General features: G+C 41.3%; 2 protein-coding genes across 4 annotated transcripts; one reads left to right on the top strand and one right to left on the bottom strand.

The window, feature by feature from the left end:
• The first annotated feature begins 9724 nt into the window (after nt 1-9724).
• Nucleotides 9725-18362, top strand: LOC107269944. Of its 3 annotated transcripts, none has more exons than XM_015744406.2 (4): nt 9725-10050; nt 11606-11981; nt 15723-16002; nt 17251-18362. In XM_015744406.2, the coding sequence occupies exons 2-4, from the start codon at nt 11846-11848 to the stop codon at nt 18329-18331; spliced, it is 1497 nt and encodes a 498-aa protein (XP_015599892.1). In that variant the 5' UTR covers nt 9725-10050; nt 11606-11845; the 3' UTR covers nt 18332-18362. The 3 variants fall into 3 exon arrangements, with proteins under 3 accessions (XP_015599892.1, XP_015599894.1, XP_024942914.1); XM_015744408.2 differs by having other exon boundaries at nt 9725-10101; XM_025087146.1 differs by lacking the exon at nt 9725-10050 and adding an exon at nt 10115-10480.
• On the bottom strand, nt 16020-17239 carry LOC112494651. Its single transcript, XM_025087147.1, has 2 exons — nt 17065-17239; nt 16020-17000 (listed from the first exon to the last, which is right to left on the bottom strand). Exons 1-2 carry the CDS (start codon nt 17171-17173, stop codon nt 16681-16683), a joined length of 429 nt encoding a protein of 142 aa, XP_024942915.1. The 5' UTR covers nt 17174-17239; the 3' UTR covers nt 16020-16680.
• Nucleotides 18363-19457: the final 1095 nt, after the last annotated feature.

Below are 19457 nucleotides of genomic sequence, written 5' to 3'. Positions count from 1 at the left end.
ATAATAAAATTTTACATAGATAACATTAATATATCAGCGTTAGGTATTTTTATTATTACCTAAAGGTTGTGAATTTGAAAATATGAAAAAAAAAATTAAAAATTTGCCCCTTCATGCAAAACGTATTAATATTGAATATTTTATTCAAGACTTCTGTTCATCGGTCATGAAAGATAATATTCGCGAAAAAAAAAAGTTCGATTTGCAATAACTCGTAAATCTCGCAGAAAACTGAATCTTCGTTAAATCATGTTCTTTGCGATCGCGTCCATGCTGCGAAGATTTGTCATCGGGCGTTACAAATAAACTTGGCACTTTTTAAGTGCGGGACTTCAATATAAAAGTACTTTAGTACCGGCAATTCATTGCGCATTACAAACGACGCTTGACCGACGCTGCAGCGCAAATACTAAATGCATTGAGTTTTAATGTAATACGTCACAACTTTCTTTCCGATTCGATCTGCTTTTTGTTCTCCCCTACATGGAGACTGACCATAATGGTTGTTTCCATGAGGGATGTTACCGATGACGGCTTGTACCTGCGCAGGTCCTCTTACAAGGACCCAGTTTAGATGACAAGAATTAAATGACCAAATTTGGATAAGCAAATTTAGATAACTTAATATTTACCTTGACTTTGCATAAAAATTTAAAAAATTTCCTAAGGGTAAAGAGACGCTCGGAAGATCGTGACTGTGAAATACGATTATCATCTTGGCTTTTTGTAACGTCAAAGGTTAACCATGATTAGCTGCATTTACTTTAAATCCAACTTTTTTACATGACCGTAAAAAATTTCTTATCGTCCTTCCACATGCGTTGACAAATGTCTAAAGACTAATTCACGCGAGGAAAAAAAAAGTTCCATAAACCGCGCTTATAAACGGCTTATAATATGATATAAAAAAGAGATAGCACAATAGATGACGTTAATTAAAAAAAAAAAAATCACGTCACTAATTCCCAGGAAAAAGTTTCTTCATCTTCATTGCCAAAGCATATGATTTACATTCGAAACGTAATAAATGCTCGTGAGGATTTAAACGGTGACGCGTGACAAAAACATATCATCCGTCAGTCTCGCTCCGCGCACTCTCCTAACAAGAGGGTTTATCTCGATGGTAGAAACTTTTTATTAAATATGCATGACGATTTGTTTTCTTTCTCCTTACTCGAGGCCGTCAGGCACGGCAACAGCTGGGCAATTAGGCCCGCGAGGCGCGGTCGCAATTTCCATCACGATGACGTCACTCGTCATAAGTTTAACAGAAACCATAACCTTGAATTATCAACCAGCCGCACCCATAGAAATTTACTACCCTTGCAAATCCATACACCGGTTACAACACCGACAAAGAATTAAAGAGTTGCACGTGGCCACGCGAAGCAACATTGCGCAATACAGGAGGTTTCATTAAATTAAAAGCTCGAGCAATCGGGCATTAGCCTCGAGGTTAAATAAAGTAAAAGGGCTAAATTTCACGGTCTTAAATTTCCTCAGGTAGAAAAATAAATGTAAAAGGTTCAATAACGATGCAGATAAGGTATGGCATTAACGCGAAGTAAAAGCATTTGTTGCAATGGCACAGCCAAGCAAAAGGAGAAGACGTCATTGTCGACGATCGTGGAGCTCGTTAGGAGAGGCCACCTCTGTGATCGCAGCGTTTCCTCATAGCTTCGAAATAGCTTAATCAGCCTTGCATCCCGGTACGGGAGTCAACCGATGCGATCCTATTAGGGACAAGCTTAACGTAAGAGATCGCGAGTAGCACTGTCGCGCGACTTGGCTTACCAATCATGGCCGACAAAAATGACCTAGCTGGAGTTCAATTAAAATAGTTCCACGCTCGGCGAAGGTGCATCCTCGCTGTATAGGCAGCACGATGCTTACAGCAACGGCAACATCAGCATGGGGCACGGCAGGATCTTTGAAGCTGATCGCGTTATCCCGCAAGAAGCAAAAGTAGGTAATTAATACGATCGGTATCGACCGTCTTGTCGTAGCGAGAAACGCACCGGTGGTATCGTACGCGAGTGCGCATGTACCTAACTTGCGCTTCGCTTATAAACGACTTGAATTAGTATCGATTCGCGACAATTCTATACGATCTGATTGGAAACGAGAGATAATTAATCCTCACCGATGGCCGGTCAATGTCTCGCTGACTGTTACCACTTTTTACCATGATTCTACCGCTGCGGACTAACTTTGGTCCTTGGGTTGCGTCATCGTTGGGACTCGCGACTATCTTCGCTCTCTCGATGAATTTTACCCGATTTTTACACTCGATTATGTACGAGTTCTGTAGATTGCTTGACTCTTGTAAGCATATTTACTGTTGCGTACTATGGTTGTACTCGAATAGAGTATTGCTCGCGGTGTAATCCCATATTTAGCTTCTTGAAATGGCTTATAAGGGAATTGCGTGGAAATGAGATTAAACGATGATTTAAGATAAGTATGAATTAAAGGATCGAAATATTGATAACGGTACGGAAGATTAGAATACAGGTTTTTTATAATGTATGAACAATATTGTATAATATGTATACATGTTTTTTAAAAAAAAAATCATAACCAAAAAATATCTCGAGTAACGTTATAGCGATGTAACAGAGTGAAAATATGTGGCTCGATTTTCTTCATCTTTCAAGGGCATTAACAGTGATCGTAACTGGATTTTCTACTTGGAAAAGTCTACTGAACGTAAGTTGTAAGGATCGTGTGGTCGTTGGTATTTCAGTCAATCAACCTGCAGGATTCCAGTTGGGAGTACATAGAGGGCGAGAGAATTCTTCCGCGGTTGGCTGTCGCGACGCCATTATCGTTTCTTATTCTCTAATTGGGCTACTGCTGTCGTCTGGGTTGACACAAGAACACTTTTAAGCTGGATCTACAGTTAAATGACTTCTACGGACCCGTTATTACGATTGTCATCAAACAACCTGTTGACCCTAGTTAAGTAGGCATTGCCATTGAGATTCGTCATCAAGGAAGTTCACTTATGTCACAAGGAGCCATTACGCATGCGCAGTAGCTACATTCAAGTGCCATTTGCACTCGGACCGTTTTTAACTGCCATTTGAATGTCCCTACGGAATCCGACGGAGTCTATTGGACCTGGTTGAAAGATTATTTATTTTGAAAAAATAATACACGTACAGAATCCAGACGGCGAAGGAAAAAGTATAAAATTTACAAAAGTTATCAGCGGCAAGTCACGGAAACCATAATGACGTCACGAGCAACAACCGATCATTAAGGATGCAGGCAAAGTGGCGGATATACGTAATAAGTGGTAATTTTCGAGATTCTTTATTTTGCTATTGAAAAAAAAAGAAGACACGAAAAATTAAACCTCGTCGATGATGACTAATGATAGTAAAATTCTGCACGATCCTGAAGTATTTCGCGTCCGGTTTAATGGATAATAATTCCCTCACGTTCGTTGCGTAAGGCTTGGCATATCCGCTGCTAGGTAAAACCGGATATGACGTAGACCTATACCCACAGTCCTTCACCTACGCCTACACGCACCTCAAACTATGAGTGAAGTTTCGAATGACTAGAAGAAGTGTACTTGCCTTTCATTACTTGATCGATGATCATGAACCGGTAGTTCCTTACTCCTTAAGACCTGGTATGAATCTTGTTGATTGATACAGTAATTAAAGATGACGAGATACGGCGTTGAGGTCCCGTGTTGCTGCTAAGCTTGCTTTCTAGACGGGAGTAGATATACGTAGGTGCGCCTTAGGCAATTGGTTTTGCTGCGAAGAGAGTGAACTCTATAAAGTATCGTTAATTAATTAATATTCATTTTTTCTTTTCTTCCCTAATAGGACTCTCTAACGGGTGGTCGTACGTCTTCGTTCCACTTCCTTATTAAATGCCCACAGTGACTGGGTAACATGTTTTTCTCACTGCCACCAGAGAATCCAGTGTCTTCCTATGCGGATTGCGGATAGAAAGAAACGAGCGCGGAATGATAATTCCGTGGAAAAGCTGGTACCGGAAGAGTCGGTCTCTATGGGAGTTATCTTGATTAACATAAAGATCAAGAAATTATGGTTAAAGTCGTGACCCTGGTACACGCATCACGAAGATGCCTGTTTCGATCATTGCTTCACTCGATGTGGCATTAACAAATAACGTTTACGCGTGTTGCTCGCTTCATCGGAGACCTCAGCGTGCAGAATGGCTGATTGCAGGAGGAGCCATACTCTTCCTTGGATCCAATGGTGAAGTATAAGAAACTTGGTATAGGAGTACCGGGTCAGAATTCTGCTGTAGACTATGAGAAATTGTTTCCCATCCTATACAGAGCTCACTATGATCTGGTCTAAGTATCTAGAAATCAGTGGACTACCTGAACACTACACGGATCGATTGAAAATAATCCCATTCACGTTCCGCATCATCGGACGGCAAAGAGAAGCTCAAAAAAGAGACACCTGGTACAAGAGCAGACAATAAAATAAAAACGAAGTATATTTTTCAATTGGACCAATGATAATCTTCACTCGATAGATTAACCACTCACGATCATTCCATTAGCATCGTTGTTACCTGATTGTTTTCTTACCGTCATTAAGTCCTATTTTGATATAACTTCAAAGAGATCAAGCATCTCGGACATTATCATTACTCTTCAAGGACCGGAGACTCATGCAGACTGCTGAACTTTCAGTCATTAATATATCTCCTTGCTTCTATATCTTTTATTCGCTACAGTTACCACGTGTTTCCTTACGACGGCAATAAAGCCTCCTATTACTGGTATTGTTACTGTTATTGTTATAGCAACGAGAGTGCTTTGTACCTGGATAGCACGGTCTGTCGATCGTGCGGGAGTTAGCGCGAACGTACTGGAAACATCGAGTACTTCGTCTCGGTTGATTTAACAGTACCTCGTTCCGTACGGGAAGCTGCCAGGGAGTCTTGGGTGCTGAGATTACAATAAAAATCTATTGCTCTCTCCTGGGCTCACGAAACTCCTTGATGTATCATTCAATCAATCGTTCCATATTTCAAAGGGTTAATACGCATCGTCATACCCCCTTGGCTCTAACCGCTTAGTGTTTGCATTACGACCAGCTTACGTAGAAGCAACAGGGACTTGGTCCTATCTGATCTCATCTTATTCGTAGCTACGAACTGATCCGGATCCTTTGGAATGATCAATCCACAGCCAAGGAAACACGTCGTGACTCTACGTGACTCCGGCTGCTATGGGAAAGCCATTATAGATTCACGAATCAGCCAATTGGAAAGACTTCGAGGAAGCCCATGAGCGTGACGCCCTCCCATGCTCACGAATGCGCCTCGTAATTTTCCAGAGAGCAGATCTTCGTCAGGTGTATCGGTCTTCAGTTTCCATTGGCTATGGCGCCAGTATCCAGCAAACCGGATCTGCGAGCAGCAAAAGGGCTGCGGAGACAAACAATCGAGCGAAGATTAAGAAAGGACGATATAACTGTTGACTTCAAGGTTCTTTGATTTTACTGTCATTTTTCAAAGTGGAGACAGAACTTCGCTGACGTCATTGCTAATTAGCCAAGCAGCATACTCGCTTGTAGGCAGAGTATTATTAGCGAGTACGTTATATACGCTTTACGACAGCCAACTTCGTTTCATGGAGAAAACGGGTCTTGCGTCTAGTCAGTTTATGGGGGACGGCACGTTTATATTTATAGACCGGATGATACTGTGCCACTTGCACGAGACTGCTTTCGGGAACTCACGTATGTGGAGGCTATTGGTTACTTTCTTGGACCGATTTTCATTTTTAGGAACAGGAGGAACACGAATAGGAACGAGTCTTGGCTTGGTTTCTCGGGCCACGTGTTCCCTGTATCGACGTCACGTTAAGAGAATCCGTGCTGTTGTTCGCAGGACTGTTGGAAGCAGCCATAGTCCCGTATCTGGATATGGGGACGATATCGGTGTGAACTTCTGGAATTTCTGTTCAGGTAGTTTTTTTTAGATTTTTCCCCCCTACGAGATTCTACCACAATTCGCGCCAACTGGGCGAGAAGTATGCAGATGGCAACCTTGCAGAGGTCGCTGAATATTTTTAGATACTTTCTGAGAAAATCTTAAACTCCGTAAGACTTGCATTGTCGGGCTAAGTAATTTGCGCAATGTCATGGAGATATTTTGGATTTGTGCGAAAATTTTGATGATTTAAGTAAGAATGAAAAGTATAGTTTTTTTTTACTACGCTCTTCCCGCTGGCTGAGACAAAATTTTACGTCCCGTAGTATGTCTTTTCGTATACGTGTGGATTGGTCGAGTGTTTCGAGTTGAGTACAGGCTATAAATTGACGTCTTCGTAAAATTGTCACGTTGCACAATACGCATAGTGCCGTGAAGGCGAAATATTTTCCATTCCAAGTGCGCTAGACGTGTAAAACGATATAAGTGAAGTCTCGTTTACGGAGTGCTCGAGCAGTCGTATACGTACAACATAAATTAATGTCAGCACGAGAATATTGCTGTGCGCCATTTACACGGTCTGCCACAATTTCGCAAACAGATAATAAAACCAGTAAGAAAAAATAGCATCGTGCAAAAAAAAAAGTGACCCAGATAAATATCTAAGAAAAATATTCGTAATACAAAAAAAAAGAAAAAAAAGAATCTGTCCGCAGGATACGCGAGGAACAATCTTGTTGAACAATCATCAGTTCGGGCCTGAAAGAATAAAAAAAATGAGGTATAAAATTGAGGATGAAAAAAAAAATGACCAACTCCCCGAGGCGGTATCATTGACGCAAAAAACTTGAGCATCCGTAGCGCCACTAAATGCTAGCATGTGTTAGGAGAACATGAAATGCGCCGGTAGATTTGTTACCGGTTGATGGAACAGTCGATAAATCGACTATAGAACATTAATGATCATAGTATATATATATATATGGGATAACTGATTCTATGATTGGCAGATGCCACGTTGGGATCTTCAATCATTTCCTGTGTTCTTCACTTCCGTCATTGAACTCAATGAGTCGACTAGACGTGTGGTTTGATACGAGGACGGGACTGTATCGGCACACGTTATACACACGTACGATATAGAATGCATTTCTCGATGCACCGATGCACCGATGCAGCCAAGCCTGCAACTGCTCCAGGCAGTCACTATGAATAGAGAGCGTATTATCCAGTGTCAGAAACATGTTGCCAACCTCGGTGCTGACCGCGGTAATACGCCGTGGCAGCTCGTACGTCGATCTAGTTGCATCGAACAACCGTTACAAATAATAAATCACCCGAGTTCTCTCCGTAAGATAATTCCTCTCAGAAATCCAGTCAAAGAGGATACTGATATATGCATTGCGAGTACAGTACGTGTAGACGCGGGAAGATTGATAGTGAAAACTTTTCCAAGGAGCATAAAAAATAATTCGCGAAGGTCACTCTCGAACGAGTGAATTTTTGCAATGTAAGTGAAAAAAAAAAATTCCAAGACAAAAATAAACTAATCGAAGTTCGTATTCCAATTGAAAAATCCTCCGGCCAAAGAGAGCCTCGCTACTGTATCGAGAACCCTGCATAGTGATCAGTACCATAGTATACTATTGGTAGCTATATTATTTTTCCACGAACCGTAATAATATACAGTTTTCGCAATTGCGTAACGATCGGTTAGAAATTTGCGAAAAAATAGTAAAAGTCGATAATTGCAAGTAGCGCTAATGCAAAGTTGCCTCGGGTCATCTGCTTCCGATGTTTCATGCTTCCCTTTCAGGAAGCTCCCGCACGGTTCTCCAACTGTGTACACACATGAGAACGCAATACGCGATACGTTACCACAAATAATCTATAACGAACTGGCCGACTTTTACGAGGATATTCAGCAAGAGTGTTACTCAGCTTCCTTTCGTCTTTCCCGCAGCGGGATAATCGTTTCGTGACTTTCGCTCAGGAGCCGCTGAATTACCAGACGCTATAAAAAAGAAACCAGACCGTTAACGATGCACGATCGGCAAACAATGTATCGGCGCATTAAATATTACATTTAACCCAAGAACAAACAGAATTCGCGTATAGGCACGTACGTGGATAAATGACAAGAAATGGAAAGTGACTGCATTATTCAGTGGGAACGACGTATGCCTGCCAACCTCCTACGATGAAGTCACTTTGCATTCCGTCCATTCGAAATGAACCATCCTTTATGTAAACAACCTTATCTCGTTCCACATCCACCCATATTTGTCTATTCGCGACAGACAAGAAACTGCTCAAGAAATCGCTCAATTTACATTGCTCCGTTCGGTTGCCTCGTATCTTCGAGTTTTTTTCGTCGTCCCCCTTTTCTGCCTATGTCTTTTCCTTTTCTTGACCTACCCGCCAAGTATATCTATACGGACTCCCATCGCTCCTTCTTTGTGCAATGATCACCCCTTAGTTCCTTCTCCCCGTGTAAAAATGACGTGGGTCCTCCTTTCAATCTAATCCACTGGCATCGGTGCACGTATAATAGCGAGGGCGCGTGGACGTATAAAAGATGACAATATTCCAGCCTATCTATACTCTATACCTATATAACGCTTACTTATCCCTGTACCAATCCTTCTCTCGCTCGTGTCCTTGCTGCTGATCCAACGAGACAGGCAGCATCATTAGACCACGCAGGATTACAAATGATGTCAGGAGCCTCGGCCTCCCCTCGCTTCGAGCACAACTCAACTGGATCGTTCAAACTTTCAACAAAAAGTCGTACGCAAGTCATAAGCATTTATGAGTTTCTTATGGGCAATAATAAGTTTGGAACGATTGCAGCCTGGCTAACCACGAGCTACGTTTGCTTATGTACTTGTTTATATGCAGTTATACGTGTGTACTTGCATCGATGTTTACTCATCCGAGAAGCAATGACGGATAAGCGTATGCACGCGTTTCGAGCTGATCTAGCGTTCGTTCAAGAGACCATCACAAAACATTCATATTTCGCGCCAGAAAGGTATTTGCTATTCTGGTTTATTACCTGGCGAGTTTCGCGTGCCGTGCGAATTCGCATGTCGCAACGCTCTGGCGACATTGCGTGAATTCGATACTAGTCTGAATCATTCCAGTCACGCGATCCTGGATATTTACAAGTATCTGGCATCCCTTTTTTACTGTTCCTCGGTTCTTTTAGCCCGAAGAAGACAGACACCTTTTTCCATATTTTTTTCAAATAAATTCCCCTTCACGTCTCGCAACACACCTTTCTCGTGACTCTGTATACTTGTTAATCGGATTTCGGCAAACCGTACACGCAATGCGTGTCATTGGTGTTACTACAAAATACTGTAATAGGTATCAGGTAATCAAAGGCCTTAATATACCTATATCTAACAATCAACCGCCTTGTACACTGCAATTAGCAAAACTCCATTATCCCATTTAACATTGTATATCGTCTCTATGTTACGTAATATCGTATACGTAAGTATACCATAATTATGTTTATAGCTTATATTGTTTCAAAGTAGCGTGCAAAGTTCGACAACGTTGACATATGGTTGTTTGAAAGTTACCTAAATTCCACGTAAAGTCATTAGCATTATATGAAGCTGGAGCGGGATATGATAATGCAAGGAAAGGCATCTCGAGACAAGCCAAAGGAAACCAGCAGAACTGTGATATAGAGCAAGGCAAGGTAAAGGATAAGGCAAAGCATGCCAACCTATGGCAAGGTAGTCAAGGGGTCTAACGTTGCTCGGCCTGAGCTGGCTCTGTCGCGTGTTAACCTCCTCTTTGAACGCAGTATGCTTTCGCCTCTCGCGCAAGCCGGGTTGCGCCTAATCTGTCGGCCGACCGAGTAACCACGTGCCGTGCAATATATCTCATGTAAACAAAGTTTTATCGACAAATAACGTCACTGCATTATCACGCATGGATCCATGAGAAAATCGAACGTATGATAGAACAGGACGAATTTCATAGGGAGATACGCTGGGCAGTGAAAGGAAGAGAGAACTTGATGCTGTGGAAAAAGAAATATTTTACGAGTGATTCGAGCCCGATGATTGTGAATAGTGTGTTGGTACAAAGGTGAATTTCGTATTCGATAAGCGAAGGATATATTATTTATAAGAATCGAAGGTATTTTTGACACGTTTGAACATTAGGATCGATTCAAGTTATATTTAGCGATTATTGCCAAAAGTACACTCTCCGTGTAATATGTTACCGCGAACGAACCTTATATTACATTGTGATGAGAATTCGCTGTTATTGTCGAGAAAATGTATTTTTAACGATCCACCCGTCGCTTCGTACGATTCACCGAGTCTCCCAAGTGACTGATTCCATTTTAATTTATCCGCGAATTCGACTTACCTACACTCGCGATTATTGCGAATCTCCCGACGTGCAATTTATCTTTCACGATCGAAGCCGCTCGTTCGTATCGCTTCGCGTGAAAGTTTTACGATGGAAATAAACGGCGAAAAAGCACGTGCTCCAATAACGCGCCGAAACGGTACGTGGCAGAAATTCATTTAACATGGTCACGGTCTTCGATATTATTTAAACGTACGGTACCGTGTAATCATTAGAAGATTAAGTACAATATCCATTGCCTTGTTCAACAGAGCAAACAATACCCACCAAGAATTTTAATCAATATATCACAATGGCCCGATATAAAATCAATACCCAACATCGAACTCGATTTATTAATTATTAATTAATCAGTATATTCGAGCCTCACTGATAAATACAAATACGCTCTTTGAACGTGCCGTCTGAGTACTACCAGTATTATCTACTTGTTGAACCGAAGCAAAATTAAGTGAGACACAACATACTAAAAGTCTTGTACTTTTGTATACCGAGAATCCCAATGGTATAAAACGATGGACAGATTCAAGGAAGCTGTCTGCATGATCTTAATTAGGGCAATATTGAGATGAGACACGGTGTACTGTCAGCAGCCCGTAAATGGACGTACGGGACGGTGGTTGCGCAAACCAGAAACGCGTAGGAGGACAAACTCGCATATGTTATCGGGATTACCTTTCCACATAGATTCTGATTCGTGCAAGTATACAGGACTCACACGTGCATAATAATACGATGTAAAGAAGTTAATGGTTAATGGCAAGCGTGGGTCTACGGTACTGTTGGATCGAGTGGGTCGCGCAACGAAGAGGACCCAGGTCGATCAGGACACAAAGCGACTCCGACCAGGAGTAACGCTATCGATTATTTATCCATTTCGAGTCTCGTGTTTGGGTAACTACCCAGAGTGTCTAGAATGCGGAAGTTAACCAGCTATAATTTAGTGCACAATTTACCTAACCTGCGTTCGATGTGGGTTCCGGGCATTCATTAGTCACCGATGAGTAACTTCCTGCCCAAAGGAACAAGCTCGGGCCTAGTATCGAGCCCATTGAAGGTTCACGCGATATCGACTGTTGACGCAGCCATAAATTTCCGATCCCTGTGCCCCGCAGGCGGCCATCTTGGGAAATGCAGTGAACGGACGAACGTCTTAGAAATAATAAGCAGCGTTAATGAATCTTCCACGTGCAATTGCTATATATCATAATGAAAGTAATTTAAATCTTGCTAATTGTACGAATCGAATTGATTGTCTGTTCAGTACTGCGCGGATTGGCTGACGATGATTTGAAGAGCGGGAAATTCGAATAGGACGCCAAGCGTGCCTCTGTGCTTGAGCTGTTCTCGTTTGAGATGAATCATGTGAATCGTGCCGTAGTCGTGTCTGGTATGTACGGCTGCATTCACTCTCCGAGGATTGTACCACGCAGCCATTTGCGAGACTTCTCAGTGCTTTCGAAAAGGCGCATTCAAATGAAGCAGTTACGCTAGAGACAATAGTATGTTCGCTGCCGGCACGAGGAGAATATGCAGAGTGGGACTTGCCGCAGTTTTGGTCACTGCCCTTTGTGTCCTTACTCTTGTCGACTTACCGCCTCAACTGCCGGATCCACCGCCGGATCCACCTCCTACGGCTGGTGAGTTATCCTGACTTTTTTATACACTGTAAACCCAAATTTTTTTTTTGGTAATAAAAGTAAAACACTATTTTTCTATGTAATAATAATTTCTTTCACTCTCCTATTCATCATTATTCTCTATTTTATGTGATTTCCTAAAATCGATCAAACGCGATACATTTTATGTCAAAAAAAAAATCTGAACGATTGACGTTTCAATTCGAAGATTTGTTTTAGATAATTATCATATTTGTATCTATCTCCAACGAAGGACCAAGAATCTTTGATTTCATGAAAAAGTAATATTACGACAAATCCAGGCTCCCTTCTGCTCGTAGATCTTCTCGAGTCTGGATTACGTATACTCCGTAACCCTTGCGGCGAACCTACCAATAAACCAGCGGTATCCCCGGTTATTAAATACAGAAAATAATTGGGGGTGCGGGGGATTGATAGATCCCTTAACGATATTCTCGTTGCTCCAACGTATAAAACCCGGTAAAATGCTCGCAAGTCGTGACTTCGAACCATGATACGTCCTAGAGATTCGATTCTCATGATTACGTCAGCTACGTCCAATCGGAGTCGATGTACGTACACGTGACGAAGTGATCGGTAGTGATGGCTGATAGGATAGAACGAAAATGCCTGTGAAAAACTTCGTTCGTTTAACGTGAAAAACGATCGGTATTAAAATCGTATCCCATACGTTGGACAAAGTGAAGCGAGCGATACGGGAAATAAATGCAAAACGGCCGCGTGCCGCGTTTTGCTCTTGCAGAAAATATTTGCCGATTACGCGAGAGACTGGTATGCCAGGTGCACGATATATGTATATGCGTATACATAGTATATTTATAGAAAATGAAGATCGTTAATATCGCCGCGTTCGATGCAGTAATTCACGGCGCAATTTAATTAAATCAACCCCGTGTAAATTACCACGGTAAAACGTGACGTTACGGACGTACATTGGTAGAGCCTTGCCGCGATTTACTGCACTGATATGACACGGCTTTCCCGGTTGCATGTGGATATCGTAACAATCGTTTGGAAAATCTGCCCTTTGCCAGAGACAAATGAGAAGCTATTGTTCGCGGGCTACTTTATTCTGCGGAATTTTCATGAATTTCGTTTTGCACGTTTTCCAGCGGAATGCACGAATGCATGCACAGATTATCGGGAACGATTATCTAAAAAAAAAAAAAATTACAAGAATTATTCCTTTTTTAACTGGGTAGTCTTACGCTTTGAAATTTATGCCTGTTTCGTGGTAAATTGCTTGTGAAATGGGGGAAGAAATATTTATACAATTTATCCAGTAATGGCATCGAGGGAGAATCAATTGGAGGGCAATTCGCGTTTAACAAGCAAAATACACGTTTATCGAATTCAATCCCGAATGACTGTTATTGGATTCTCGGGAAATAGGGATCTGGCATAGAGATAAATTGTAATGAAAAATATTTTGATAAAAATATTTTTTTTAAATATTCCCTGCTCCAATTATGTTTAAAAAACAGGCTTCTTCTTATGGTACAATAAATCTCTCTAGTAATAATTGAATACCCGAACGCACAGTCAAACCGTATTACGCGTTACTAAAGAACGTATAACCGCTATAGGAAGATACGTTAGCGATTTCATTCGAACGTAAAACTTCGAAACGTACAAATAATTTCCCAGCATTAACATTATCCGGTTGTTAAAGGAAATGAGTCTCGTGGTGAAGATAGATCAGCAAACCACGCACGCATGCCGAGTTTTAATAAAAAAAAATTCTGTACTTCACTCTCTTCGCGATGAAAGATTGTTAATGGTTACCCAAGATAATATAGCAACTAATAAGGCTAACTCTTTGTAATTCGATCCAGCGTATCCCAATTAAAGTCTAAATTTTAGGTTTTACGGATTAAATTGTTGTCCGCTACACAGAATTCTCTAAAGATCATATACAAAAAAAAAAATCATGTAAGTATACAGCTATACGCCATTAAGATTAAATGGGCAGCCCACACACGTACCACGACGTGAAAGGATATAAAGAAATTTTATTTAATTTATCAACAGAACTAAACATTCCGAAAATTGTATCAATCTTTAACGATTGGAACTTCATTAGCTAATATAATTTACGATTCGGTATACAAACATTTCTGTCAGCGTATCTACTGTTGCGTAAGAGATAATTTCTTTTTTCGTTTCACCGTGAGATAAGAACGAATCGATGGAATAAAGAAAATACAACGATGAGAAGAACGAGCATCGTATTTCATATAAATTGCGTAACAGAAGCGATCGGCGAGAATCTCGTAAGCTCTAATTTTCGAAATCTCATATAATCTTCATCACTTTCCCGTAAACCACACACGAATTTTTCGAAATGGGTATGAAAGCCCGTATCGATAATTCACATGATTTACCCATAAAAAGTTAAGCCGCAAAGTCAACAGCTACCTTAACGTCACATTCGCTAACGAGACCGAGCTTAACGGATGTACGTCACTAGACGAAACGTTAACCACTAGATCGCAAAGTTACGATCTATCTCGGCCTATTAAACTAGGAAAATTATCCTTGCTCTACGAATATTGCTGGATTTTATTGCTATGCCACGTAATGGCATATCTAGTACGCAATGGCTTCTATAGGGAATTTAATGATCCGTCGATATATTTTCCTGCGAAGTGGTCGAATTCAGTCAAGATCATTTTAGCTTGGCTGAAAAATGATTTTTAAACGTGGATATATATATATATACACACATATATTATAAAAATAATACGAATAATTTTAATGACTCGGTGCGGAAATAAAATAAGTATTGGACAAGTTGTAAGCGATAAGTAGGTATAGATACAACCGCTTGAGAAACACTGAGGCACGATGGCGTCGGACTTTCTGCACGAGCTGGCGATACGGTGGATATGTAAATCGGAATTTCCACGAGGGAAGAACAGGACAAGTTGATGGCGGCGAAAGTCGGCGCTGTACCGCCGTGGTAATACGAGTTCGCGGTCGAGTCGTTCAAATCGCAAATTTATCGACGCCGCAAATACGAGAGCGTGGTCGGAGCTCTATTGCCGATGTAAATTATGATTTAATCGCCAAGCAGGTTTATTAAAATTCCCATGGCATCAGTTCAGTCGCATGCGGCCCACTCCGGCATCTTGATTACGCCTAAAGCCTGCATAATTGAGATACAACGGTACGAAAGCGTGCTTGCGCAAATAACATTTTCTCCAAGTTTGCATTACACCCGCCCTAGCTACGTCTTTGCGCTAATCCGATAAATCCGTCTACCGATCAACGAAATAAAAACTGCAGGAAATCGATAAGATCCCAAAGCGAATATACCTTTTTGCATGTAAATTGCAATGGGTGAGATTGAAGCCGCCGGACTGATATACAAGAGTGACGCAACACGTAACCAAACCTCATTTAAACACGCTAAATTGACATTTCTGATATTGCAACGTAACGTTAAAGTACCGTGACACATATTACGAAATACAATAATTATTTGGAAAATTGATACGAAATATTAAAAAATTACATTTTTTTTATCAATCTTAACTTCTATCGTCGTTATCCCAATAAAGTGCATGATAAATATTAATTTTGAATGTTGTAACCATAAAAAAAATTCCAGGGTGGTCTGGTGGTATTTCGAAAAAAACAAGTACACGAACCCAAAAAAGACTCTTTCGATAAGTGAACTGGGTGGCTGAGGGTCTAACGATCTCTATGGCGTTTCAGATGGAGAATCGCCAGGCACGAGGAGTATCGTGGCGTATTCTTGGGCACGAAGATTGGCACTCGATTACAGGCCGTCCTCGGAGTGCGCCAGGAATGGAAGCGTCGAAACGACGTTAAACGCATTCGAGTTCAACGGGAAGGAATGGCTCGAGACAATTCCAGGACGGCTCTTCCTTTACAGCGCCCACTTGGACCTCAGAGTGGTTGGATATCCGAGCGTCAGGGTGATTGGCGTTAAACGAGGATCCCTACGAACCTCCGCGCTCTTCTGCACTATTTGGTGAGCGATTGCACATTCTTTCTTCTGCCTTATACCACCTTGCCTCTCACCTCACACTTTGTTTCCCCTCTTATCCTGATGGATCGTTCGCACTTTGATCAAGCGAGCCGTCGCTCCGGAACTGCATTACACTTGGTCCACGACACCAAGATAGATTTCTTGAGGTTGCAGCTTCGTTTAATTCGGACAGGAAGAATTACCGGGATATCCACGTGACGTATTATGTCTATTCGGAAATGATGGGTGAACGAGATTCGTTTTTTGTGCGTATAGGTAATTTGAAAAAATTATGCAATTGGATATTGGAGTGGAATATTTACATAAAACTATTACCTAAAATCTATGGATGAAAATATAATCGAACCGGTTCGTTCCAGTTTCTTGGACGACCTCGTAAAAGTAGAGTGTCCATTTGGGTTAATTTAATGAATACAAAGCAATGCCACGGATTTCGACAGTTAATAAAACACTGGATTTAGGTTGTATAAAATCTAAGGTTAGGTTATATTAAAATCTTATTTAAGCAGTCCTCCGGAATTATACGATAACAAAGAGTCTACGATAACCTATAGAATTGTTTAATTAGGAGGAAAAAAAGTGCAGCATTGTCGTAAGAGCATTTGGAGATATTTTATTCTCACTGGATTAACTGCTCGTGAACCGTTTCTCTCGTGATTCTCAAAAGAAGAGTTTTGTCTTGCTTATAAATTTTTTAAATGGAACTTTCCCGTGCCGGTAATCAAGCTGGGTTCGCCACCGCTGAAAGCAGCCAATCTCTAAGGACACCCAAGACAGCAGTGACCGCTGGCATCCGTGCTGCAACGTGGCCGTTAGCGAGGCAACTCGTTTGCTTCGGTGCCTTTGTCCCAGTCTTGACGGTGCAATAAAAATGTATCTAGACGATAAAACCGTCCAGGCAAACTCCACCCATACAATGCCCCCCTCAACACCGCCTACGAAAGCGATACTGCACGAGAGTCGCTCTGGAGTAGCTGTAGCTGTGCGTAAATAAGAAATTAGTAAAAAATCTAATTTCAAATAAATTTGTCCCAGAGACCTTACCTTTCAATATGTATGAAAACAACCTGACATAAATATCCATGAGCCAGAGTATACCTAAGTATTTTTTGTTCTCCTTTGCATGAAATTTCTTACGAATTTTTCTTTCCATCCCTTCTAATTTGGTACATGATTACACAGTACTTCCCATAAAGTATTCCATTCGCTTATTCAGTACATCTGTTACAGGTATAAGGATCAAGGTAGGATCCGCTCGTTCAGCATGGAAGCTCTGATCTCGGACATCTGGTTGGACGAATGGGGTGGAAGTACCGAAACTTACACTGGAATTCTGGTGACCTGTCCTCTTGCCACGGCGTTAAATCCATCGAGGGTGGTCGTGAGTGCCACTTCCTGTGCTGAAAATCCTAGTCATAGCTTAGTAGTGAACTCGGCGAGTCGGAACTCTCGGGGCAGACGACAATTCACGATGTGCATCAAGGGTCTCGACTTCGAGGAGGACATATCGCGAAAATTGGTGGCATTCGTGGAATTGCATCGACTACTCGGGGCGAAATTCTTTTACTTTTACGTGTTCAGCGTTCACCAAAACGTGCTCAAGGTCTTGAGACTTTACGAAAGATCGAACGTCGTCAGATGGGTTACGCTGAGTCTACCCGGTGATCTTCCCAAGGAGAAACTAGCAAGAAGACAATTGCTCAGCGATGACGTATGGATCAAGAGAAGAATGGAACTGATTCCGTACAATCATTGTTTCTACGAGAATCTTTATCACTCGGAATTTGTAATTCCAATTGATATCGACGAGACGATCGTTCCGGCCCGTAGAAAGGACTGGACCCAGGTGATGCTGGACGAGAGAAAGAAGCTAGGTAGATCATTTAAAGATTTCGCTTCCTATTCCGTGAGAAACGCCTACTTCTTTTTGGAATTGCAGAAGAAGTCGCCCATTCCGAATTCGACTTTAGACTCAGACATTTTTCATAACCTGAATTACTTGGATACTCTGAGGATAGCCACTGTTTCACCCGAAGGTGATTCGGTCAAGAGCTTTATCTCGACCAAGAGAGCATTGACAGTGCACAATCATTATGCACTGACCACTCTCAATCCATCCACTAGGAGAGCCCATCATCTTGATCCGAAGGACATTCTGAAGCATCATCATCGAGTTTGCGACGACAGACATCTCGACTGTGACTTGCTCATGGAGAATGTGCAAGTGGACGAGTCTGCTCTGAGATACGCTAAAGAATTGATGACTAGGATGAAAATTGTGTTGGCTGACCTGAACGCTTTTATAGAATGATTTTTGTAAATAAATGAATTTTTTATGACTATCATCTAGTATCGTTCCCTAACCTGTCAATATCTACGAAGGCACGTAGCAGCATGGAATAAATCATTACCTCATTAAAATGCATGTCATTGGATCCTATCGTAAACCCAATTCGTTTGATTCCTGAATTATACAAACAAAAGTTCGGCTGTCGATTATAACTACAGTGTAATCTCCTGTTCAATTCTCAATGGTCGATGACTTCCCCAATTAGCCGCTTATCTATATGTACTGGGTGTAGAAATTATTACAGCTTGACATTGATTCACGTTCTGCTCGTTAATTTGCACTGTTCCTTCAACGACGTCTCGTAGATGTAAATCGACCTGAATGCGTTGGCCTTATGCAGTGTAATAGGCAATTCAGCTTGAAGAATTTGAGTATACACATCGATCAGTCAAGAGACGCACACGCTTGACAGTTTCAATACAGCTAAAGTGCCTGGAGAGTCATCCATTAGCATGAAGGTTCATATAATCTACGTGAACAGGCGAGCGTTTATGCACATCACACGCTATGAATATCCTGAAACTTTATAATAGAACTGGGAGTCTCGTATGACGTCATTGGACAGGTAAATTAATAACCGTACCAGTAATTCGATGTCTCGATGGACTCGGATGTAATTTCCTCCATACCATCAATGGTCGACAAATTTGTACCATTAATAAAATCGTCATATTTCTGCAACGTGGTTTAACTACAATAAAAAAAAGTCTTGACTTAAGCTCCAAAATATTGATAAGATCGAATTTTGATTGTAAAACAAATTTCAAGTCAGCTCAGCCAAAAAATCGTAACCCTTCTTTAAACTCTCGTACTGCAAACTTCCTGGTACGAAATCTGTCGGAAAAAATTGAAAATTTTAAAAACTTCTTTTGTTTTTGAAAACTCGGTATGGCATAACAACATCCCGTGCGTTTCTTAGACGTGAGTCAAGTGTAAGTTTCTGAGCTGGCTCGAAGATACACAGCTACGCATACTGTTTCGCAGTTAAACCGAGTCCAATAGGAACTTATGGCACGTGTTGCGTAATTTAAATTTGTCTCTCCCGATGCCACATGTTGATAATCAAAAGAGCGATAAGCATAAAAGT

This window comes from Cephus cinctus, unplaced genomic scaffold (assembly GCF_000341935.2).
Source record: "Cephus cinctus unplaced genomic scaffold, Ccin1 Ccin1_scaffold0690, whole genome shotgun sequence".
In the NCBI taxonomy this organism is placed as follows: Eukaryota; Metazoa; Arthropoda; class Insecta; order Hymenoptera; family Cephidae; genus Cephus; species Cephus cinctus.
This window is presented reverse-complemented; position numbering and strand designations above follow the sequence as displayed.